This window comes from Camelus bactrianus, chromosome 1 (genome assembly GCF_048773025.1).
Source record: "Camelus bactrianus isolate YW-2024 breed Bactrian camel chromosome 1, ASM4877302v1, whole genome shotgun sequence".
NCBI lineage: Eukaryota > Metazoa > Chordata > Mammalia > Artiodactyla > Camelidae > Camelus > Camelus bactrianus.
Window position 1 is genome coordinate 74,773,659 of NC_133539.1, and position 24,888 is coordinate 74,798,546.

The following is a 24,888-nucleotide window of genomic DNA, read 5'->3' on the forward strand; positions in this document are numbered from 1 at the left end:
TGAGAAACCAGAGGGTAAAACTGGACATCCTTCCACAGCACTGCGGACAGCCTAACAACACCTTGACATTAGACTGAAATGAAGAAAATGTTCTTATACATTGTCTAGTCAAGGGCTTTTATGATCAGCAAGAAGAAAGCCCAATTAAGCCAGTCACATCCCTTTCCTGACTTTTTAATACAACTGACTACTCACGTTATTATTAAAACGTGTATGATTTAAGCAAATGCCATTAGCCACACCTGCCCGCTTCAGAGGCAGAGGAGAGATGCTGAGAGTGTATCTTCAATTACTTACACCCCCAAGCATGGTTTTTGGAGCAGCCACACTAGCGGATCAGCATCACCTGGGAGCTTGTTAGAATGAAGAATCCTAAGCCCCACCCCTGATCTGCTGAATCAGCATTTCACCAAGATCATGTGAAAGTTTGGGAAGCATCATTTATTTGACAATGTGAAGGTCCTGTTCACTCTTAGAATCCAGTCTTTCCAGAACCTAGAATCTGGTCTTTACAGAACCTATTATTAGAGGGATGGGTTAGCATGTGGCAATTTTTTTTTTTATTTACTGTCAATGCTTATCATATATTTTTATCTTTCAAAAGAGAAAGGTGGGAATCATGGAAAAGCAATGTAATGAAACTTTCTGACAGCCAACCCCAGGGGCTCTTTCACATGCCATGTTTTTCAAATGGCTAATTTGATGTTTTAAGCAAAAGCATGCAAAAGATACCTACCAAATTTTTTGGGAACCCAGTCAAGACCAAAAGTGAACTTCTTTATCTGCACTACCAAGTATTCAGGGAATGAGGCAAAGCGGGATGTTCTGGGAAACACAAGGGGATTAGATCAATGAAACAAGGCAGTAAGAATTATGAATACAGTTCATGAAGCATCAAAAGCTTTGTCTGAGGCATACCCAGCAGTTCCCCAGACGGCACTGAAGAGGAGCAACACGCAAGCAGACACGAGCAGACACACACTCACCCCTTCACCGTTCATCCTGGCCTCTTCACAATAAGAAAATGTTTAACAGAGGAGAACACTGTCCCTGGAGAAGGATTTTGGGCATGTTGCAAAATTATTACTTTTACTTTGCTGTGGCATTTTATATTTCTGGAAAGTTGTCTTCAACCAGAAATATGTTTTCTTCTAAAACCCTTGCTGGGATTTAGTATACACATATGTAGGTGTGTGGGGGCACGTGTGCTTTATACGTCTGTGTATGAGGTCTAAAAAGCTCCCCAAGAAATCTGACACCTCCCCCAATTCCACCAAGAGTCTATCTTGTGATAAAGAGTTGGCATCAGGAGGATTTACTGGAACTTTGGTTGAGGTTGACAGCTGTAAATTCTAGGGCCTCACTAAAAACTACTGTAGCTAAAATCCACGGTTACAAGGTTCCTAAAGGTAGGTAGGTGGGTGGGTGTGTGGGTGTGTGGGTGTGTATTTTATACGTGTATATATATAATGGGGAACCTAAAATATCTAAATCTGGGCCTTAAATTTAAAAAGTAATACATATGGTCAATGTCTTGAGTTTCCCTTCAAACTTTCAGGAATGCTGAATTGCTTGAACTTGAGTTTGACAATTTCATGCACAAACTATTCAATTTATACACCAAATTCATGCCTGGTTCCAGCTCATTCTCTCCACATTTACTATCTTGCTTATAACAACCATTTCTATTTGAGTGGGTGTAGTAGGTACATGGAAAAAAGAAAATTAGCTGTAGACAGATACCATAGGTGTCTTTTAAAATAAAAGATCTCAGAACACGCTCCCTACAAAGTCCACTTTTCAAAATCTAGTCTTTGCCTTCTATTCAGAGCTCATCTTCCTAGAGTTCAGAAAACAAATGCAAATACATTACTGCCCCCTAGTGTAGACGAGAAGTCACTGCACAGGGGCTGAGGGACTATCCAAAGGGTATCAAAACACTTGGATGCTACTTAATTCACTCCAAATCTGACCCTCCTTGAGGCACCATTTTCACATTTACAAAATGGATGTATTAATAACATCTACCTGCAGGGCTGCACAGTGTTCGTGAAATGATATGAAACTGCCCAGAACACTAGGAGGTGCATGATTATCGTCATGAAAGAGCCAGAATCTGTGAGGCCTTGGTCACCAACTTGGTCTGTCACTGATCTGTATTTTGCCTCGGGCAAGTGACTTAACCTCTCTATATCTCAAGTTCTCCATCACAAGGAGGGCAGAAGGGTACAGGCAATCACTTAATGGAGTTCTTAAGAAAAAACAACAAAAAACAAAACAAAAATAAACAAGCAATTAACTGTCCTAAGGGACTGATCTGTTATGAGCCTGGCTCACGCTCCAGAAATTACGTATTATCTCTAATCAGGTTTTCCTATCTTTTGAGAAGTAAACATCATTCTTAAATATATTAGAGTCCTCAATTTCACCAAAACTAACAAACTCCATCTGATATTTTCAACTACTGTAAAAAATGTCACCTCCCTGACCCCTTCCTCTTACCACGTTAATTTAAAATCTGGAAAATATAACAGTGAAATCAAGCAAAAGTCATTAGTAAATCTGTGATTTCCAAGATCTGGTTCAGGAACCCCCAGACGATTGCAGTTGTTATGTGGTCAGAACCTGGGTGAGGAATCAGCTGGCAATACCAGGGAGTGGGGAGCAGCGGAGGGAACTCAAGGCTGGGGTGGGGGTAATTTAACACATCACTTTATTATGGGTAACTACCAACCTAACAGTAGATTCGCAGGTTAGACGATGCCCACATTATATTTGCCCTGTTGGGTAAATATTCTTTAATTCATCGTTGTAACCTGTATAGGATCTCAAGTTGAATCACACATGTAGTAACTGCTCGACATAAATTTGTTCAAATCAATCTCTAACTTAACACCTGACATTCATTAATTGCAGGTTTGGGACATTAAGTTTGTTAGTTAAATCCAGCAAAGTTATAAATTATGTACCACTTACTCTTTTATTCCTAAAATTAATTCCTGGAATTAAAAATTTTCTTAAAAAGTTATGTATTTAATAAAGACCATTAGAATATAAATCATTCAAAAAGATCCAGATAGACACAGAGCAATTTCAAGAACTGTTATGGGAAATGAATTAAGACATTAAGCGCTTAGAACCCTGTCTGACAACACTAATGCATTGTCTATTGACAACCTATTACCATTATTTAAAATATAGCAATTGTTCAGTAATTACAATTCAGGCAAAAACACTATGAAAGCCTTATTAAGAAAAATATATATAACTGTCCCTCTCCTGGAAATTAAGACTATCTATTTTATTGAAAACCTGGCAACTGAAAAAATACAGTTCTATCCTTTCCATGAAATATGTTGAAAATATAATAATTAATCAACCACAGCCAAATTGTACAATCCATGGCCAAAAAAAAGATAGATATAATGTAGTAACAATTACAGTACATACCTACCCTGCCAGGCACTGTGCACAGCACCGTACAGCTTATCTCGCCTTAGTCCTCACCCCAACCTTATAGAGAAAGTACTATTTTTATCCTCAGTTTATCAGTATCCTCAGTTTACATAAAAGGAAATGGGCTTATGGAGGTGAGGTCACTTGGCCGAGGTCACCTACTAGTAAATTCTACACTGAGAATTCAAACACTGCCAGTCCACCTAAAGCTTGGGCTCTGGAACCCCATACCCTGCTTTTCTCTTCATAAATGATAAGGTCAAGACAAAATTTCTCCCTGTTGATCCTTAATCTGTGAGCTGCTTGAGGGGAGGGACTAGGTCTTTTCAACTCACTGCCTAGAAAACACCAGGTGAGCAGTCATAGCCGCTTGCTGAATGGAATTTCCGAATGCCAGCATCCGTCCGAGGCGCTGTCGTTCAGGGCTGATGAGGGGAAGAGTCTTTATGTCTGGTCCATTCTGACCCAAGATCTACCAAGAGGACATCTTTTGCCTCTTTCTGGCCTTAAAGGCTTTGGTCTCACACAAGAAAAACTCAAGGCCCCAAATTAACATCATAAGGTGATCAGGGCTAGATTGCTGGACAAAAGAAAGAAAAAAGATCTGATAGGAATCCACTGAACTGGCTTCCCCTAAACTAATATTTGAAACATAAGACATAATAAGGAATAAACAAGGCTATGTAAGGATTATAAAGATAAAAGCATAAGCAAGGATGGTAAGGAGCAAGGGACACTGTACACCTAACAAGGATTAAGAGTTCAAACTTCGAACATGAATGATTCCAAGTCCGCCACTTAGCGGTCAATGACTTCTCCTTTTACTCGCCCCTCTGTAAAATGGGGAGAATATGTAATGGCTCCGCCCCACCACAGTACTAAGAGGGTTCAGTGACAGCTGATGGGAAGCACTCAGCACATAACCTGGAACAAAAACGTGCCATAAATGGTAGTTGCTTTCTGACCCTAAAACACTGTTTTCTCCTTTCCCACAAAGGCCAGTTTTCAATTATTAACAATTGTGATACACCTAGCATTAATTTTCTTTCCTATACATAAAACCATAAGAGCACATTTATATGTAAAAAAAGAGAAAAAACATGTTTAAATCCACTGTGAAGGATTAGAGACAGCAGAAAGCTCTCCTCAAGGATTCTAGATGATTATATGAGCACTGCCTGCAACTAAATATTCTGTAGCATTTGAGGAGAAAATCAGGTCAGTGGGCGTCATTCCTCCCTTCAGATGAAAGGACACTGGGCGGCAACTTTGCCCCTGGATAGACCACAAGCTGGGAAGTGGACAGACGAAGAATCCAGGTCTCCTGGCTGCTAGCCAAGGGTCAGAAATCCCATCTCTGGGGAAGGTGAATGCCTCCCAGCTCCACCACAAAGACGGGCCTTTTCCTAGTGAGGAGCGGCTCCTTCCTGCAGGCCCAGAGAGCAGGTCACACCCTGCATTCCTAAGACATGGGGCCGCTTTCCTGAAGAGCAGAGAACGGCGACCAAGCGGCCAGGCCAAAGATGACCACTCTGCAGCGCACACCTGATGCTGGGGGTTTTTGAGGCTGCCAGGCCCTAGATTGCTTCCACCTTCCATACAGAATCAGAATGAAAGGGCAAAGAGAAGGATTAATGTTTCAGCACTCATCAGCCCACTGTTGATAAGTGAAAATAAATAAATAAATAAATAAAATCAACTTGTACACCTTAAACTTACCCAACATTGTATGCCAATCATATCTCAATAAAGCTAAGAGAAAAAAATTAATTGTTTCCACTACTAATATTATGTGTAGGTTTTTAACTGCCCAAAGATGGGTCCATGTTGTAATGAAGTGAATCTCAAACACTTAGCCTGAACTCACCAACTGTGATCTGCAAGGACACACCCCTCCCCAAAGCCAAGCAGTCCTAGGGTGAAAACTTAACCCACAACGGATAACTGATAACTGAATTATCATTAATCTCATCTGGATATAAAGAAACTTGGGGGAAAGAAATTATTTTAAGAAAAGATGGCTTTTTCGTAGCTTTTGAAATAAATTCTTTTTGGTTTTCCATGTTTAACACATGAAGTTGATTATCTGAAACAGAGGAATCCTGGGGGATGCTGTCACAGAGAGTAAGGGATTGAGGTTTGACTGCTACATGAGGTTGTGATTAAAAAACCAGCAGTAGCTTGTCCATCCCCCTCCCTTCACATCAGCCAGGGCCCTGTTAGCCTAGAAGAAAATGGCTGAGAAGTATCTAAAAGTGGTGAGAGTCCCAGAGCCTAACCTTCAGCCCTCCTCTCTTCTTATGCCACTGTAAGTACTCTTTTTCCAACGATATGAAGGGTGCTGGCAAGGACTTAACTGTATCAAGTCAATTAAGGTGTCAAGTGGAGGAAAAGAAGTTTGTACCTGATACAAGGCTCACGATATGGAAACAGAGTACCTCCTGACCATGTCCTGAGCAGCTGCTTGTTGGAAGGACGCTCAGGAGCCGTGATGTCCACCCTGTGATGCACTGAGACCCCCGGTCTCTGGGTAGCAACACAGTCACCACTTTAAGCCAAATCTTTAGTTGTGGAATTAAAACCTATCACAGTGGAGTTTAAATACTGAAGACTGTCCTAAGTATTTTTATAATTTCTTCATTAATATCATTCTTGCCACAGGAAGAAAGGATTCTCTGCTACACCCTCTTGGCAGATAAAAGAAAGGAAAAACAAATTCCCTACAGAGGATAAACTACAAAGTTGCTTTTTTAAAAAAAGAAAAAAAAAAGCCCTTGCACATAATAGAGATTACAAGCCTGTCTTACTGGGTTGGTCTCACACAAGAGAGGCTGTGACAGCTATGGCGTGTAAACCCTAGTCCCACCTGCTACACAGGGGCAAGCACGCACAGACTCACGCAACACCCGCCAACCCTCCCCTCCCCCCGTCCCCGCCTCTCAAGGTCCCCCCCTCACGCTGCCGCCACCACACAAGCGTGTACATGCTCACACACACACACACACACTTACTTCACACCCGCAGACTTTGCTTGCAGGGCGCTGCTCCAGAAATCATCAACGTTTTCTGGTTCAGAAAAGGCCTGAAGGCAGGCGCTGAATGGTATCTTGGCACGAACCAGCTCGGGAAGGGGTCTTCTGTTTGCTTCTGCCTCCCTTCTCGTTAGCTCGTAGGCGATTAGTTCATCTGAGTAAAAGAGCAAACGAATGACTTTGCAATCTCTTTTCTTGAAATGAGAAAGACCTCCCTGAACAACGAACAGTCTCCCCCGAAGGCTTCTGGGCAGAGGCAGGGCTGCTTACTCGCTGCCCTCCACAGAAACAGAACCAGAGAAGCCTGCCGAAGGCCTGCTTACAGTGGCAGTGACAGGCTGCGTCACGCTATTTGTGTTTTTCTGACCCCTTTGAGACTGAGAGGGGGGACTGCGAACTCCGGCCCAGGTGAGAGGTTCGGGCCATGCGTGTGATGTAAGTGATGCATGCATCTGGTCCTTCGTTTGTCCAGAGGTCAAGTGTGTGGACCCCAACACCCCCTCCAATCACAAAGTCTTCACACCAGAGAATCTCACATTGAAATAGACCTGAGCTTTCCTTTTCCGGGCCCTTCACTATGGTTAGAGGTCTTGGAGGGTGTGGGCCAAGGGGCAGGATGAGCTATAAGGACCGCAGTTATCCAAGGCACCCAGCCCGTGATCCTAACCAACGCCGCCAAGACAACTCCATGCTGGGGGTACCCAGCACTGCAGAGAGCACAGCGGCCAACCTGCAAGGCCTTTCTACACCATCCCTGCTCAAATGATTAAATACCAAGGGGAAGGAAGTGAGCACACCGTAAACTTCCCAAGAGTCAGCAGATTTGCTCCTGGAAACTACCCGTAAGTCAAAATTTTGTATAGATTTCAAATGGACCTTTCTGGAATTCCTTTTGTGTTACCAAAACAACAACGACAACACTCCTGACTTATCAGCTTTCAGGCACACTGCTGTACCCCGTGTCTTCCTACACACATCTGAACATGCTTCTGAAGTTCAGTCCCCAGGCCACAGTCACTTCATGATGCACTTCTACCTAGGATGCTAGCAGTAGGTGTCCCCAGCAATCCATTTCCTGAGACTAAATTATAAATCTCCTTTCTGGAAAGAAAGAAGTTACCGTCATAGACTATAAACAGTGAGTTAGAGAGGACGCCAGCACTGAGCAGCACATGTAAGGCAGGGTCCCTGAGGTAGGCGAGAGAAAGCAAGTAAGCCCTGTTCTAAAAAGGAAGCACACTACAGACCCCCACCCTCGGCGGGGCATTTATTCCACTTTGTATGATAAATGAGAATTAAAACACTAGTCAAAAGCTGCATGAACCTAGAGAAAAGGGGAATCATTCCATCTTAAAATCATCACTTTCCAATGAACACAATAAAATGACGATCCCCGCCAAAAAAAAGAGGAAAAAGGACACCCAGGGAGTCTTTGAACTTTACAGAAATGACCAATTCACAAGAGATAAGCAATCTGGCAGATATTCAGCCCTTCTCTGTTTCTAAGATGTGAATTCTAAGAAATTACTGTTCTGCCTGGGAAGAACCAGATCAGACTGACGGAAGGAACTTCCCCCTGAGACCCCCCCACCCACCTGGCTATGGTATCTGCTTTCTTGCTTGCTTCCAAGGTCCAGAGACCCTTCTAAGGGGCCTCACCCCACTAACAGCCCTGACTCTATGTCCCACAACAGGCATCTTACTCAGATGTCAAAGCTGGACTGTGTTAAGAGGCCTCTACTTCAATGCCCCACAGCAAAAAAAAATGCAGTTCTGATCATCTCCCTCAGACTCTACAGCACAACTTATGAGTGATAAGGTTAAAGAATTTTTCCACATATATAATCACAAATAATTTCCTCCTAATTAAGCTGACTCCAAACCAACCAGCTGGTCAAATTTACAGGCCCTGAAGTAGGTTCCACCTATAACCCCTCCACAAAAATCTGTGATGCATTTGATTCCTCGCAAAAGAAAGTCACGTGGGGACCAAGGAAAAGATGAAAAAAAGAGACATGAGACGTGCAAACCAGACTCCCTGGGTGCTGGGTCTACTCCCAAGTGGCTAAACCGTGGTGCCTCTGATTGGAAGGTTTTTGCATATGAAGAAGCACACTGCTCGTTTCTGCTCTGGAACGTTACCCTTGTTGGTTGCTGCCTCCATGGCCACAGGTAACTGCATCAGGTAATCCACCCTCTCCGTGTAACGGACTTTCCGGGTCTGACAGCACTGAATACGTTCTTCCACCAAAAACCGAAAAACATCACTCGGGTTTTCTGAGCCAATGCGGTTCCTCTGAAGGTGAGATTATATCAGGTTAGTAAACTCACTAATATTAAGCCAGGAGTAAAAATGAGCAGAAAATCAAACATGAACCAGGTGCAAAGAGCTAGGGTTACTAAGCATTCCTGGGCATGCCAGTTCTCCAGAGGACTTTAAAAAGCAAACCCTCGGTATCTACCTAAAAAGTCCAAAAATGGGGGATTGGTTAAAAATCATAGTTCATCATGTGAATTAATCTTATGCAGCCATTAAAAGTCATGGCAGAGGGACTGACCTAGATAGACTTAGGAGATGAAGGAGCCCAACTTAAGGAAAAGGGGAAGGAAATCAAGGACTGCCCTGGAAAAATTAAACCAAGTATGATATGAATACATAGATGCACTAATGTAAATTATACACAAACAGAAAAGAAATCATGTTGTATTCAAGTATGTAATGACTTGTTCACAACAGGTTAAGTGAAAAACTCTGCTTACAAACCAGCATGGAGAGAATCGATTGCACCTGGAAAGGACTGAGGGCGAGGGAGAGGGGCTCACACTAAAATGTTAGCACTGCTTGTTTGTGGGGCTGAAAGCATGAGAAATTTTGAGTTTCTACTTTGTGCCTCTCTGTTTCCACGAGGAACATATTTGTCATCAGGAAAAAAAAAAAAAACAGTTGTTTATTAAGAGGGGAAAAAAGCCTTTAACCATGAATTCTCAGTGGCTTTTAAAAACCACAGTCTTGAATGTGATTCGCCTCTGCTCTGAGCCAAGGGTGACCATCTCGGAGTGATGCCAGGACACCAAATGCCACACAGGACTCTCAAGGAGCTTGTCACAGAGACAAGAAAACACAAACAGCGAATGAAATAATGGATAACACTCCTACAACACGGGCGAATTAGGAGAACAGGAGCCCACCAGTGCCCCGGAGGCCGGGCACGGGGAGCGATCGCATCAGGTGTGCTGAGCAGACAGCGCCTCCAAGAAGCAGACTGTGGAGGAGCTGGTTTGGGGGAGACTGAGCCGGGGGCAGGGGGCATCTCGGCCACGCCAGTGTGGACCGCACGCGGGGGCTGGGCACACCTCTCACAACCCCTTCAGGCATTTCTGATAAGTGACCCACCTCGACTAGATTCACCAAGTGCAAGAAAAATTCCTGGGCATCCTGCTGTCTGTTGGAGGAGAGCTCCGGGTGGCTCTTGCTCACAAAGGCCTTAAACATGCGCGGGGAGATCCCGTTCTGTTGAGGCTAAAAAATAAAAATAAAGCCAACTCACAATACGTTCATCACACGAGCAGTGCTCAGTGGAAGGCAGAGCAGGGATGACCATTAGCCCCAATTTTCAGATAAGAAACTGAAGCCCACGGAAGCACAACAGGGATAATGGCCAACGTGCACTGTGTATTAGGTACCGGGCACCGTACAATGGATGACCCTGACGCAAAATGGGCCACAGGATGGGGCCCTCCCTGGACTCAAAACTAAGGCTCAATAAACACTCCGCTTTTCTTCCTCACAGAACTTGCTCCAGGCTGATGGCCAAGCTGGTCTGTCCACGACAGTCCATTTGAGAGCAGGCAAGAAATGCACTGGGTTGGGGGGAAATCCTCTGAAGGAAATAAGGAAAACTCTGCAGCAGCTCCATCCCTCCCTCCCCCAAGGGAACCCGAGAGGAGCCCTGGTAGAGACCAGGGTACTTGCAAGAGAAGGAAATGGCTCTAACCGCAGCAGAGCCACTGGGCTCGTGAGCCCACCCAGGGCTGTTTCTGGAAAAGAGCAGAGGGAGCCCCCAGGAGCTCACCCCTCACTGGAAACACGAAAAGAGGCTGGCCAGAGCTGCTAGTATAGGAAGAGCAGGGACAACTGTGGCAGGACGAGGACGTGTAACTTCCCCAGCTCAGAAGGCAGCCAGGCTCCTCCAGGGAGGACGCCGCAGAGATGCTGCGAGGGCGGCCAGCTGAAGAGATTCGGACAGGAGCCGGAGTGGGGGGTTACAGAGCTCACCGCAACAGGGCATCAGGGAAAAGGCCCTTTAGGAGGTCCCTGAGGGGACAAGCAGGGGTGGGAGACACCTCTAAAGGATCACTGATATGCCCCCACAAAACGGCTGGCCATGGCAGAAAACACACAGCAGCCAAGAGAGCCAAACGCACTAGCTCAGTGAAAGGTTCTACCTCTTCTCCAATCTCCCAACCCTATATCCTTGATGCGGGAGGGGCCAGAAGGGGTGGGAGGAGGCAAAGAGGTGAAGCAAAGACACAAAAGGACGAGAACCCTTCTGCACTGCTGGTCTCCAAGGCTCCCGAGCTTGGTCATGGGAGAAGCCATAAACTGGCTTTGATGTGAACTTGGCTTTTTAATGCTGGCAGTCTGCTGGAAACCACTAGAAATCTAGGCAGTCTGCCTGAGGCAGAGTGGAACACCCACATCACCTTCAAGTAAAGAGGCGGGCTCAGAATAAAGCTGTTTCCTGAGTCCCCTCTAAGTCCAGCCCATCTAATAAAGGTGCTACGTGCCACCTCATTTAACCCTTACAACAGCCCTACAAAGGAGGTACTGCCATGACCCCCATTTTATAGCTCAGGAAACTGAGGCTGCCAGAGAAGTGCCACGTAGGTCTGTCAACAGAAAGTGGCCTTACGACCGGATTATCATGCAATTGACAGAGAACAGAAGCAGGATTCCAATTCTAGGCTCTCCGCAGCAAAAACGGAGGCAGCTGTAGCATATTGTAGGTCTCTGAGACAAACTTCACCTGGCCAATCCAGCAGAAGTAACTCGTGTGCTCTCTGCAAAGGTGGGGCTGCTGCCCAACCACTTCTCAAAACTTCCTCGTGCTCAGCTTCCAGGCCCCTCCCCCTCCTCCGAAGGCCAGAGAACTTGCTATCTGGGCCATCTCTGGGTACACAGCACAACCAGCCTCCTACTTTCTTTAACTTCTCCTGCTTCTGGCCAGTCTCCTCAGCCTGACTGTGGTCCTTGGAGGCGGAGGCCCTGTCCCATACTCCTTTGAGATCTCTGGGACATCGGGATCAATGCCTAGGGTTGAGAGATCACGGCAGGTGTGCCCAATCACAGTCAGACACAACAGGTGATGGGAAAACTGCAATATCTATCTCCCTGCAGCCATGGGGCAGCTCTACATATAAAATCTCTCCAATGTGTGTGTTCTAAGCAATGTTCCTAATAAAACTCAGGTGAATTTTCCTACCTTGCTTAAAAAAAATTGGCATCCAGTATTTACCAACCACCTACTTCATGCAGAGCATTATTGCAGATTCTGCCCTCCAACAGCTGACAGACAACAAGGAAGATAAGAGACAAAATGTATCTGTAACAAGCATTAAGGAGCACTGCAGAGGACCTGAGACAGTGCTGGCAGCTTTAACTGTTAGTTAAATGATCAATTTAACTACTGTTACATCTTCTGAGAAGTATGTAGAAGTAGAAGTTGTAACGTTCTTCACTCAGTGCTGATGTACATCCACAGAGTATCAGCTGACACATGCAAAAATAATGCCTAACCTTTGCATGAGGGCTAACATTTAGTCATTCATTCAAAAGAAATTTACCCAGTGGCATAACATGTCAGATACCATCTAGGTACGTGGATGAATATTTACTAGGTGCAAGGCATAGTTCTGAGTACTTTACATGCGTATCTTGCTTAAATCACCCAACCTCACAAGGTGATGATGATGATGATTATCATTATCTCCTCCACCTGACAGATGAAACTGAGGCAAAGAGGAGTTAAGTAACTGACCCACTCACACAACTAGAAAAGTCAATCTCTCTGTCTCTCTGTGTCCATCTGTCTGTCCTTCTCTCTGTCTCTCCTGTCCTAATGCTGCTTCTTGCATACATGTGTCTAGTTCTCATCTCTGATGTCCCTGAACCCCTCTTACCAGCTCCTGAGAAAAGAAGACAGTGTGTCCCGGACTCTGGGTAAGCCCTCTTCAAACCCACACACCTCTGGGGCCAACATTACAGGCCAGGCCAGCAATTACATCTCCACTCTCGGCAGCATGGAGGCCCACGTGGAATAAACCTGCTTGCACCGTGCATTTCGGTTGAGGCATTCACATCAGTACAACTCACTGCCCGCTGCGGGCGGCGTTACTCCCTACAAGCCGTCTTGGAGCTTGAGGTGGCTGCCAGTCCCATCAAGGCAGCTGCTTGGGAAAGTTTACTAACTCGTTGAAAGTTAGTAAATTCTGAAAAGCTGGCTGCTACTCCATGCCACCATGTGGTCATACAACTGGGAGGAGACGTTTCAATGAAGACCACGGTGAAAACTCCAGAGATTCGGCCCTGCACTTGGACAGTGGCCCAGCCTCACTCATCCCCCTCCCACGCCTCTTGTCTCTCAGTGCCCATTTCATTTCTTTGTTTCCCGTCAACTGACCTTGCTTAATCCTTCGTTCAACAGGCAAGCTATAGCTTGAGAATTGACGATCATCGAGAAGTTATTTGAAAAACTTCCTCAACAGAGAGAGACTGCCTCTCCCTCTCCACGTCCCGCTGCAGACCGGCTCCCGGCTTTCGCAGCTGGGTTTGATTTGATCTCAAACTCGGCTACCCCACACTCAGTGCCTGAGCATCAGCTGGCCCCTCCGCCCGCACCTACGCCCCACACCGATCCTAGCCCTGATTTCTGAGGGGAGGTCTCACTCATGCTCAGGATCAGCTATTACTGTGGTCCCCTCATGTCTAATGTACATGAAAGTCAGGCTGTCAAAAAATTGAGCATGAACCCAGTGAAGCTTCCAGATCTAACTTCCATCTTATAAGAAACAAAAGCTAAACCACATCGCAAGGGAGAAATCCTTAAAGCAATCCTGGGGCAAATGATCCAGCTCCTTCAACCTATCAATCACTTGCAAAAAGAGGGGAACTTGAAAAAGATGTCTTTGATGCTGCAGCGAAAACCTAGATACGGGCTGGGCGTTGGCGGATACATTTTGCTGCTGTGCTTCTAACACTTTAAACAACTTTTAACATGATACCAATGTTTAAAAAAAGGCAGTCTAGTTATAGGTGCATACTGCGTACCTACAGGTGAAGAGGAGGATGTTGGGTTTCGTGTTAAAATACTGCAAGGAAAGGAGAGGATGGGGGTGGTAGGGAAAGACTGAGTTCAGGGGGAATAAAGACCCCAGACAGGCAGACTGGTGACGCTGCAGCTACACGATGGTACAGGGGAGAGTCATTATACTCTGCTCTCTGTCTGTGTATATTTGCAAATTTAAATAATTTTTTTAAAAGGTCTGGCTCTGGAATAAGGCAGTTACTTAAAAGAAACCAAAAAGCCAAAACAAGTACCGAAGACCTAAATCAAAGAAATACCACATTTTCTGGTTGGCCCAGGGCCAGTGACATCACCTGTAATATCCCCTATGGGCCTATCCCCAAACAGGGTGAGAGAGAGAGACCAAAACTGACCAAGAGTCAGACCTGCCTTCAGGAAGCTCACACTCTCAGTGTGAGCTGGCCCTGGGGCACCAGAAGCGATGGCCAGTCCCAAAACTAACTTTATAAGAGGGAGCGCCAGGTAGTCTCCAAAACAGCAACCACCTAAGGACCCTGTCATATTTATAGGCTACTGTACTTACTTTCTCCATCAGCAATTGCAAAACAGATCAGCTAAAATTAGAGAGAGGACTATGGTGTTCAGAATCTTTCCCAAGTGCTTACACAGGACTTTGTTTAATGCTGCACCAAGAAGGCGGCTGGACACTGTCCACTCACATTCCTCTGAGCCTAATGCTTTAATTAACAAACAAGCAGCAAGAATGAGGCTTTGTATCACTGTAGAACAACATTTGTACAGATATTTACATTGGAAAACCAAGGGAATGAGAAAAAGATACACGTAGCTCAGCCCGGCCCCTGTAAGCAGGTGTTTGCCATCTGCTGATTGAAACGTTTAAAGCATAAACCCTGAACCAGTAGTTCCTAACCCAGGTTCAAATCCAGAATCTCCTAGGCTAAAAGAACAGAGGATATTCCCCAGGCTATATTTCATATTTCAAAAGGTGACTTAGAAATGTCACATCTGTCCAACACAGGAAAACAGAGGTTAGTGAAAACAGTTCTTATGTTTGGAGCTAAAATTACATCACCTGGAAGTAGATCATTGATTACTTCATGTTAGTCAAAAATCGAGACCAGTAATTACGTGTCAAGGATTAGCTAGATGGGAAATCAAATGAATTATCGTTTAAGAAACTGTTCAGAATACAGAATTGTTTAAAAAAAAAAAAAAGCTATTTTCGGAAGGAAAAATAAATTAAGGCGTATTCAGCATTAAAATGTGAAAGCGCTGTCTTAGAGTGCGTAAAGATCAGGAATATATTTTTTGGAGAAGAAAAAGTATCCTTTCATAGTGAGGAAGCTTTATCTACTACAGATGCAATTTAATTTTAAAAATCAATTCAACAAACTTATATAGAAATGGCAGTGCCCAAGAAAATAACTGCAAACCTTTTTATAGAAGAAATATATAGTAAGCCTGTGTATATAAAAACTAGATTTCATCTTGGTCTGTAGCAGAGCAATTTAATATCAGGAAGTGTATACTCTAGAAGTGACCCAACACGTAAGTAGCCCAAGATACCGGGCTACCTGGTAATTCTGCAAACCTTAAGCAGCCCCTTTGGCCATCCACTTACCAGCATCCACACACTGAGACACAGGGAGCCTGAAACAAGTACGGGAGCCACAGTTACGCAAGCAGGACAGTGCGGTGGTCAAAAGCAGACTCAGGCGCCAGACTTGCTGGTGTAAACCCCCGCTCCCCTACTCCCTAGTTTTGTAATGTAGGCAAAGATTCTGTGCATCAATGACCATACAGGAAGAGCCTGGCCATCTATGTGAGGCTAGTTATTGGTATCACTGGCTGTGTAAAAAGGAGTTCCTGCCACATGGCTCTCCCGTGTTCTCTCCCCTCCACCACACATTCCTCTCGTAATCTATCCTCCTCTCTGCTTCAGCACATATTCCTTCCTCTCTTGGAGCATTTCAGGCTCATCTACAAGATAAAAACGCCAGAGGCTAGGGACAAGATCACCTGACCAAAGGGCTCCTGAGACCTGAAAGAATAAAGATACTCAAAACCGTTTCTCTGAAACCAATTGCTGGTGAAAATCCTGATGCCTCAGAAAGTAACTCCCTCCACTGTCAAGAGGAGTGGAGATTGTTACAATGAATTACTTGTCTGCTGCAGTAACAGCTTGAAACTGACACCTCCAGGGCCACAAAGAAAATCCTGTGGTCAATTTAAGCTCATTTTGAATGTTAATGGGATCCTATTGATCCTGGCACCTCAGAGCTACTGGGGAAAGGACTTTACAAATCATCTAGCTCAAGGGTCACACACCCAAATACCATGCGCACCAGCCAGGTCATGAACCACAAAGGGACTGAAGCCAGCTGGGGACTGTGTGTCCTGTGTGAAGGGAGGGCTATTACTCAGCTCCAGCCAACTGCTGTCCTTGGCCTGGGACTGCCAGAGGGTCTGAGTGTTTAAAAGAACCTGGAAATTCACAGATTTGTGTGGGAGTCAAGCAAACACACCAGCAGGACAAATGGCCCAAATGCTGCCAGGTTACACACCCAGAGCCAGACAGGGAGGGGTTCTCACCTGCAAGCCTCAGAGCCCTGAAGATCACACAGCTACCACACTAAGTCCATGGCAAGGAGGGGACAAGGGTCCCCAGCCTTTCACAGACTAAATTACATGCCTTGCTCATATAGGAAGTATTTTACTCCCTAATGTAAAAGGATACTGTGATATTAACAAAACCAAATTTTACTGCCAAATTTTACTAAACCGATGACTTTTCACTTCACATTTTCTCAAATGAAGAGATTCCAAAAGCACAGCAGTCATATATTGGATACATTTTCTTTACATTAGAGAGGGGACCGTCACACTTGCAATATTCACAACCCTCGGAGAGACCAATCTGCCATTCGATGGCTGAAACTGCAGGGTTACGGGACTTGCACACAGTCTACAGATCCTTGCTGGGACAGGAGAGAAAGCCAGGATCCTGAGTCCCAATCCAGTCTCCTCCTGTTCCAGCAGGGAGCGTGGACTCTGCCCCAAGAGTGGTCCAAGGAGTGACAGCCTGGATGAAAATCCAGGATAAATGCCATCAAAAACAAAATTTTGGACCAAGTTTTTTCACCATCACCTCTTCGAAGTTTCACAGGAACTCAGAGGTAAAAGCAGCCTGGATAACCCCATACCCCAGCCCTACACCCAAACCATCCGAACTGAGGGTCTTCCAGTCTCAGGCGGACAAGGAACTCATGATCTTGCAACGCCAGATAACAATGCAACTGAAGAACTGAAGTCTTCCTGCCTCACAACACTCTGATCTCCAGGCCTGGCCACTCCAAATGTCTAACCCTCTCTACCCTCCTCACAACCAACTTCCTTCTCCCCACCCCAGACACTGCCTCTATATGTTCCCTTCCTAATCTCCCTTCTCCTGTTTGATCCATTTCCCCAACTAATTGGCTTCATTATGAAGATGTACTTATTCACTTTTGATTCTTGCTCTCAGTCTGCAGGCATCCGTCAAGGATGACTGACTGAAGATAGGAGCCCACAGGTCACACACTTGACAAACAATTGAAAGAACTTGCCCACTAAGTCAAGACAAGGTACTGTGAAGGCAGAGGAGGTGCTGGGGAAGTGGGATATGCATTCCAGCCAGGACATCTGCAACAGTGGGAGCCAAGGCTGCCAAATACAGCTGCCTAAGCTGTGCACTACAGAATTCCAAGAGCACTGCTCAAAAAGGCCAGGTGGCAAGTGGCGCCCTCTGGAGATGTGTAACAGAGCAGCCCAGGGAGGGGTCAGGGGCCCATCCTGCTGGCACATGGAAATGCAAGTCTGGCTATATTAGGAGATGAAGCACATCTTTCAATTAATCAATGAATAGTGATTAAATGGCCAACTAAGTTTCTTACACTTACAAACCCTCCGCCGCTTACCAAAAATGAGGACTGCCCAGCCCTCCCCAGACATTCAGAACCCTCAGTTCCAGAGGGAACAGCAATGTGCGTGTTGTTTTTTTAACAACCAGCCTCCTGAGAAACCCTAGCAAACAAAATTGAGGCTTAGGAGAAGAAAGACACTAGGAAGGCCAAGACTGTGTTACCAAGGGGAAAATGTTTATATTTTTATAAAGTTTATTCCTTCTACTTCAGCTCTATTTTATGCAGAATATTATTTCTGAAGACCATTAACGATGGCAATTACATATAATCCACGAAGCAACTGCCACTAGAAACCCCAGCCCTGGCTACTCCTCACCACAATTTTTAAGAGCGGACACACACCGTGGACCCTAAAATGAAACAGCTATTCTGGCAGCTTGCTACATTTACAGCCACCATTCCCCAAATCACAGGAAATCCACCCTCTAGCTGGGAAGGTCCCTCCTTCCTACATATCGACATGGCAAACACATGGACACATACCTTATGCTCCTCCTTCATCACCTGTTCAATGAGTTCAGATTTCACGGGAGGTTTTGAATACTGGCCTGAGAGAAGGCCATGTCCTAACTTAGTCCTGGGCAGGAGGGAGAAACAGACAAAAAGGTCATTGTTGTTTCCTCTCAGAGATATTAAAATTATCCACAAATTCCAACAACTACAGCTGAACACTGTGTCTCAGTTACTCGCAAATAACTCTTTTGATTCTGCTTGATACTGATTGAAATGTTAAATTTTCTCAGCACTTTATAATTTTACTAATTATATATATAATATATAATACATAAAATTTAACTTATAAATTTACTAATTCTTATAAAAGCAACACATGCTCATTTTAGAATACTCTTAAAAATACAGAAAATAAAGAACTGACTTTAATTCTGCAACCCAGAGACTACTATAAACACTTTATCAGATACTTTTCTTAAAAGCTACAATTGGTTACTTACATCTGTGTATTAAAATCTTGTGTTGGATCTAAAGGAGAGTAGTCAAATATTCTTGGAAGATTTCCTACATACCTAGAAAATGAGAAGCAACAGTCAAAACAGAGGAACTGAGGGAAAAACAGAACCAAAATAAGCTGTCATCCTGGCTAAGACCTTCTTGCCTTCCTGTCAAAATTAAATCATCTACCCGAAGAGAAGTTTTTCCTGCAGCCATGCTTCTGGGCCCCGCTGAAATGTTTGTGCTTCTCTCAGTGGGTCTCAACCCTGGGTGCGAGTTAGAATTCCCTAAAGGATTTCTTGAAAAAATGCAGAAACCAGAGCCACCGCCCAGGGGTTCTGATTTCACTCCCTGGGATTGGGAATCTTTTACAAGTTCCCCAGGTGATTCTAACATGCAGCCAGAGTCAAGGACCACTGGCTTATGCCATCACAACTACCATCTCGAAAATAAAAGGTAAAGTTAGGAATTATCTCAATCATGTCAAAATGAATAATGATGACAGTAAGAGTGACAACTACTGTTTCTGGGGGGTTTCCTCTGTTACCTGATTAAGTCTTCATTACAACTATATGTGGAGGGGATTATTATCGCTACCCCGTTTGAGAGATGAGAAATTGGGAGGCAAATTCTTCAGTGAGATTCCAAAGTCACCCAGGAGGGAGTGATGAAGCCCAGAGGGGACCCAGGCAGCCTGGCTCCCATGCGGTGCTCTGAACCACTCTGCCAGCTGGACCTGCCCCGGCCACAGTCTCCTGCAGTCCACAACCCCTTTCTGACCAGTCTATCCCGACTGAGCAGCGCTAACTGTACCCACCCGCCTCTCATCTCAGTGCACAATCATTCCCTTCACTTCTTACGTTCTTCTTCTGTTTCATACCCCCTGCTTTGAGCTGTTCACCTTTCCCTCTTGAGGCTTTGACTCTCTGAGCCTGAAGGTTCTAGGAAGAAGGATCCAGAAGCAGATCCCTTTCCCTGGCCCTTCCTGCACTTGCTCTGCCCACTTCTCTGACCTCACTCCCCCTCACACACAATGCCCCGGCCACTTCCCCTTCTTGCTGCCCAGGGCACGCCAAGCTCGCTCCTGCTTCAAGGTCAGGCATACACTGTCTCCTTCCTGGAACTCTCTCTACCCATCCCTGTTCTTTTTCAGGTCTGATTAAAAGTCCCTCCCCACCCTTCCTAAAATCCCCTATCAGCCCACCCTGGCTAACTTTCTTCTTGGCATGCATCACTATTTGCAATTATATTAATTTATTTATGTTCTTGTTTATTATTTATCTCTCTAGGGATTACATACTAGAATATAATCTCCATGAACTACATAACCAATTTCTGTAACTGACTACCTTTAACCCAAAAGGAAAGGAATTATTTCAATAAAGCCTTAGCAGAGAGCCATGATACACTATAGTTAGTAATGACCTCTAATTAGATCCCTCAACAACTAGGAATTTCTCGGACCTGCTGTCTACAAACTCAGAATTTGTATCTGAGGTTATGGACCAACACCGAAATTAACAGCACATGTCTCTGGAACAGTCCCATTCAAACAGCTTTTGGATGTGTCACTAGGCAACAATTCCATCTAGAAATTTTCAGTGGACCAAGAGCCAAATAATAGATAAACCAAACTTTGGAACCAAACCATATTCAGAGTCAGAGATTGCATTGAAGAGCTGTTAATAACATACAACATGATAAACGTTATAAACCTTAGCTCTCATACAATCCAGTCTTTCTCATATCTCAAAACCTGACAAGACAAAAGAAAACCTACTGAGAATATGAAGATTAGTGAAAAGCTTAGGTTTTCAGGCAAGATTGCTGGAGAAGAATAAAGTTAAAGGGGGTTGTAAACCATCAATATCAGAAAAGTCCATTTTGCTAGTAATTTATATTCCTTTTCTAATCAACAAGGACTGTCCTCCATTAAAACAAAATTAAATTAATATGCAGCAGTAATGTGGGATAATTTTTAAAGAACTCATTATATCTTCAATTTGTAATCTAGTGGTTTTCAAAGCAAAAAAACAGTTTTGCTATCTGACAATCCAAGCTGTCATTCAATTTGCACACCAGTTTATTTAGATTTGCTCCCCATCAGAATTATTTTGAAATGTAAACTGGGTTCAAGCAGCAAACAGGGTATCAAGGAGTCAGACTAATGTTCCTGAATTCCACTGTGGTTGTGCAGAAGTCATTTAATTTCTCTGTGAGTCACTCTTTCTACTTGCAAAATGGAAATATTGCTCCTAGACGCAACTCCACTGAGTTAGTCCCACTGGGGAAAAAGGAGTTTCCAGAGCAAGTATTTCTACCCAGTGAGACTTGGGAAAAGAACAAAAAGATCAAGGTATGGATAAGTTGCTCATTTTCTTATACAGTAAATGTTTAGGAAATGGAATATAAAATATTAGATGACATAAAATTCTAAAACTCTTGAAACGAGACTTGAGAGGCAAGAGATTCAAATCTTAAATCCAAAATACAGACATGAGGTACATTTTTTCATTGAAGAAAAACTTCAGAAAGTTAATTGTTCATCAAACTTTGAAACGTAGAAAATATTTTCAAAAACTATAGACTGTAAAGCACTAAAAACGCTGCTGGGCTTTGTAACAAAAGAACGTAAGTCTCTTCCATTATAGTTTAAAAGAAATAATAATTATATAACATCTACCATAAGGCCATAGAGCTTTCCTTCAATATTGAAAAAAAAAAAAAAATCTTGGAGCATGAGAAAGAGAAGATGAAGCTACATTGTTCCCCAATCAAATCGTAATACAAGTAAGACACAAGGGTCAGAATTCATAAAAATAATACAATGCATGATGCAAATCTTCGAAAAGGTTTTCCCATTTCAGAGCTTCAAACTTGCTCCTCCTTTTGTCCAAAACCCTGTTTCCACTCCTCCTGCACATCATTCAAGGTCAGTGTCCTTTCGTGTGTCCTTTCTTCAAAGAGATCCTCCCTGACCACCTCATTCCCTTCTCCTTCATGGAACTCACCATGTTTACAACCATGCAGTTGTTCTTAGGATTACAGATCTTCCTTGACAAAAGATGCGGTTATGTCCTGACAAACCCATTGTAAGTTGAAAATATCTTACACTGAAAATGTATTGCAGGGGAGAGGGGACAGCTCAAGTGGTAGATCCTGGGTTCAATCTCTAGTATCTCCTCTAAAAATAAAATAAGCCTAATTGTCCCCCTCAAAATATAAAATTAAATAAATAAACCTAAAAAAAAAGAAAAGAAAAAACAATCCCATTTAAAAAAACCTTACATATTACAAAAAAAAGAAAATATACTGCATACACCTAACATATCAAACACCACAGCTTAGTGTCACCTACCTGAAACGTGCTCAGACCACTGACATTAGCGTAGAGTTAGGCTAAATCATTTAACACAAAGCCTGTTTGATAACAAAGTGTTAACTACCTTATCTAATTTACTGACTACGGTACTGAAAGTACAGAACAGAAGGGCTGTCTGGGTCCAAAATGGTTACTCTTGGGATCGAGTGGCAGACCGGGAGCTGCCCAGCATCACAGGGGAGTATGTACCTCAAGCCACTAGCCCAGGAGAAGAGCAAAACTCAGAAATTCGAAATACAGTTTCTACTGAATACATACCACTCTTGCACCATCATAAAGTCAAAAAATCTTAAATCGAATCATCACAAGTAATAGGCTGTCTATGTTTATTTAATGTCTGTTTCCCCAGGGAGGGCCAGGCACCTATCCTTTTGTGTACCACTGAACCCCCCACACCCAGCACAATGCTGATCAGAATAGAACCCACTGTTTTTGCCCAGATGGAAAAATGAAAATCTGACATGGAAAACTGACCATAGATTTCCAAAGCCAGGAAAAGTAAAAAAAAAAAAAAAAAAGAGGTAAGACTTCAAATACCAAGAGAGGAAAGAAAAGGATATTTGATACACATGACATATATGACATATAATCACCCTTAAAGCCATCAGTGGTCAACTCCACGTGGGTGAAAAATGGCCTTTTGTTGTTCCTAGCCTGCTGTCTGCCTGTCAGTGTGTCCGAGCACGCATGTGTCCTCTTCCATACTTGAACCAAGGTGGAAACCTACCTGCTCTGGAAAACATTAGAGATTATTTCCTAAATTTAGGCAGCAGCTGCCCATGAGCTGCAGCTGCCAGTCTCTGCGGCTCCCTGTCCCAAGCACAGCCTACATTAGAAAACGGCCAGAGGCAGCCACTCCACCCAGGGGAAGGGAGGAGGAAGAAGGCAACTAAATGCGCATAGTTAGCAAGCACCCTAAATCAGTGCCTCCCAATAACTTGTGGTGAAGGGCCAACTCGTTTGTTGATTTCAACTCATATAAATGATACCTTCTAAAATACAATAAAAAATGAATTACAGCTGAGCCTTGAACAACACGGGATTTAGGGGCACTAACCTTCCGCACAGTCGAAGTTCCACGCCTAACTTTACAGTCAGCCCTTTGGCTTCAGGGTTTCTCCATACGTGAGGTTTCAACCTACCGCAGATCATGTAGTACTGTAGCACATATTTATTGAAAAAAATCCAAATATAAGTGAACCAGTGTAGTTTAAACCTGTGTTGTTCAAGGCTCAACTGTACTGGAAAAACGAAATGCCATTTATAAAACAGAGCAATGTCAAACTGCTACAACAATTTCTGAATGCTCACTCCCAATCTCCATACTGGTCTCACTACATACAGATCCATATCCAATAGTCAAAGGCCCAGCGCCATCTGGGAATCACATTTTGAGAAGGAAAAAAAATTGAAAAGCCTAAATCCTTTAAGAAACTCCACTCACCAGGAAGGCGACACTGACCCAACAGATCACTGACTCTCTCCTAGTGCATCTATAGAAGAGATTTGGCAGGTTTGCTGTGAAGATTAATGATTATTATATTCTTGGCATACAGGGTGATGGTCTAAAAATGGAAGCCATTATTAATACGACAAATGCCCTGTTGATGTTTTTCCGTTTACAGAATTCTCCCTAGCTCAGCGGATCCCCATAACCCTCGGCAAGGGTTCTCACCCAGCGCAGGGCGAGAAGTCACAGCGCAGGCGGTGCGGCGAGGTGTCCTGCCACCAAAGAAGAAGGGCTTTCCCGTGCACTCGCCCGGCTGCACGCGGCGGGGCGGGGCGCCAGGCAGGCTTTGCGCCCGTTCTGCGGGAGACACTTACGCTCTCTGGAACTCCGGGATGCTGAAGATGGCCTGCATCACAGAGCTCAGATAGCAGCTATTCCCCAGGTTCTTGAGCCCCGTGTAGCCGGGGCCGTACATGGGCTTCAGCTTTGACCCTGTCTCCTGGATCACTTCCCACTCGCTGACCCGCGGCTTGATGTCGTTGTCCCGGAGCCCGTTCTCTGTCTGGGGCAACATCATTGAGGAAAAACAGCTTTAACGATGATGATCGCTCTAAGATCATGTCTCAAAAATTATTTCTAACAGCAATTGATGTTTCTGCCCTTTTCCCCCCAATTAAACAGAGAAATAAGTAACTTCATGAAAAGAGACTAAGACGGTGAAGGCTGTACAAGGCAGATGTACTTAATGCCACAGAACTGTACATTTTAAAATGGTTAAAATCGTGAATTTTATATCTTCTGATAATTTTTTAAAACCAAATTAGAAGATTTAAAAATAGAAGAGACAAAGGCTGAGAGGAAAGGAGATAGGAGAAAGAAAGAAAAATAGGAATCAAAAAAGAAGCAAGTAGAATAATTTCAAGAGCAGACACAATGCAACACAGCAAACAAAAAAGCAAGGCAGTTGCAGAGGAAAGTGGAATAAAACAATGGGGCTTGGGAGTAGCTCAGCATAGGAGGAAGGTTAAAGAAGAACAGTAAAAAATTTGGTGAGGAGGGGAGGGTAATAGCTCAGTGGTAGAGCGCCTGCTTAACATGCATGAGGTCCCAGTTCAATCCCCAGTACTTCCATTAAAAATAAATAAGTAAACCTAATTACCACCCCCCGAAAGAAAATAAAAATAAAGAGCTGTGAAAATAAATTTAAAAGTGATATGAGTGAGAAAAGGAAGTCAGAGATACATAATGAGAGCGAGATGGCCTGGGCGGGGATAAAAGGGCTAAACCAAAACACATACACTTAAATCAGCTCCTCATAGGGACAAACGTC

The 24,888-nt window shown here is 44.0% G+C and overlaps 1 protein-coding gene across 17 annotated transcripts in view; it reads right to left on the reverse strand.

Annotated features, from left to right (window-relative positions):
- Positions 1 to 24,888, reverse strand: part of USP13 (ubiquitin specific peptidase 13) — a 128,693-nt gene that overhangs the window by 42,030 nt on the left and 61,775 nt on the right. For all 17 annotated transcript variants that reach the window (XM_074367386.1, XM_074367388.1, XM_074367457.1 and 14 more), the window contains 7 exons: positions 23,933 to 24,120; positions 18,729 to 18,800; positions 18,259 to 18,352; positions 9,883 to 10,008; positions 8,631 to 8,784; positions 6,468 to 6,642; positions 737 to 825 (listed from right to left, as the gene is read on the reverse strand). In XM_074367386.1, coding sequence (XP_074223487.1) covers positions 737 to 825; positions 6,468 to 6,642; positions 8,631 to 8,784; positions 9,883 to 10,008; positions 18,259 to 18,352; positions 18,729 to 18,800; positions 23,933 to 24,120 — 898 coding nt within the window. The remainder of the gene's footprint in view (positions 1 to 736; positions 826 to 6,467; positions 6,643 to 8,630; positions 8,785 to 9,882; positions 10,009 to 18,258; positions 18,353 to 18,728; positions 18,801 to 23,932; positions 24,121 to 24,888) is intronic.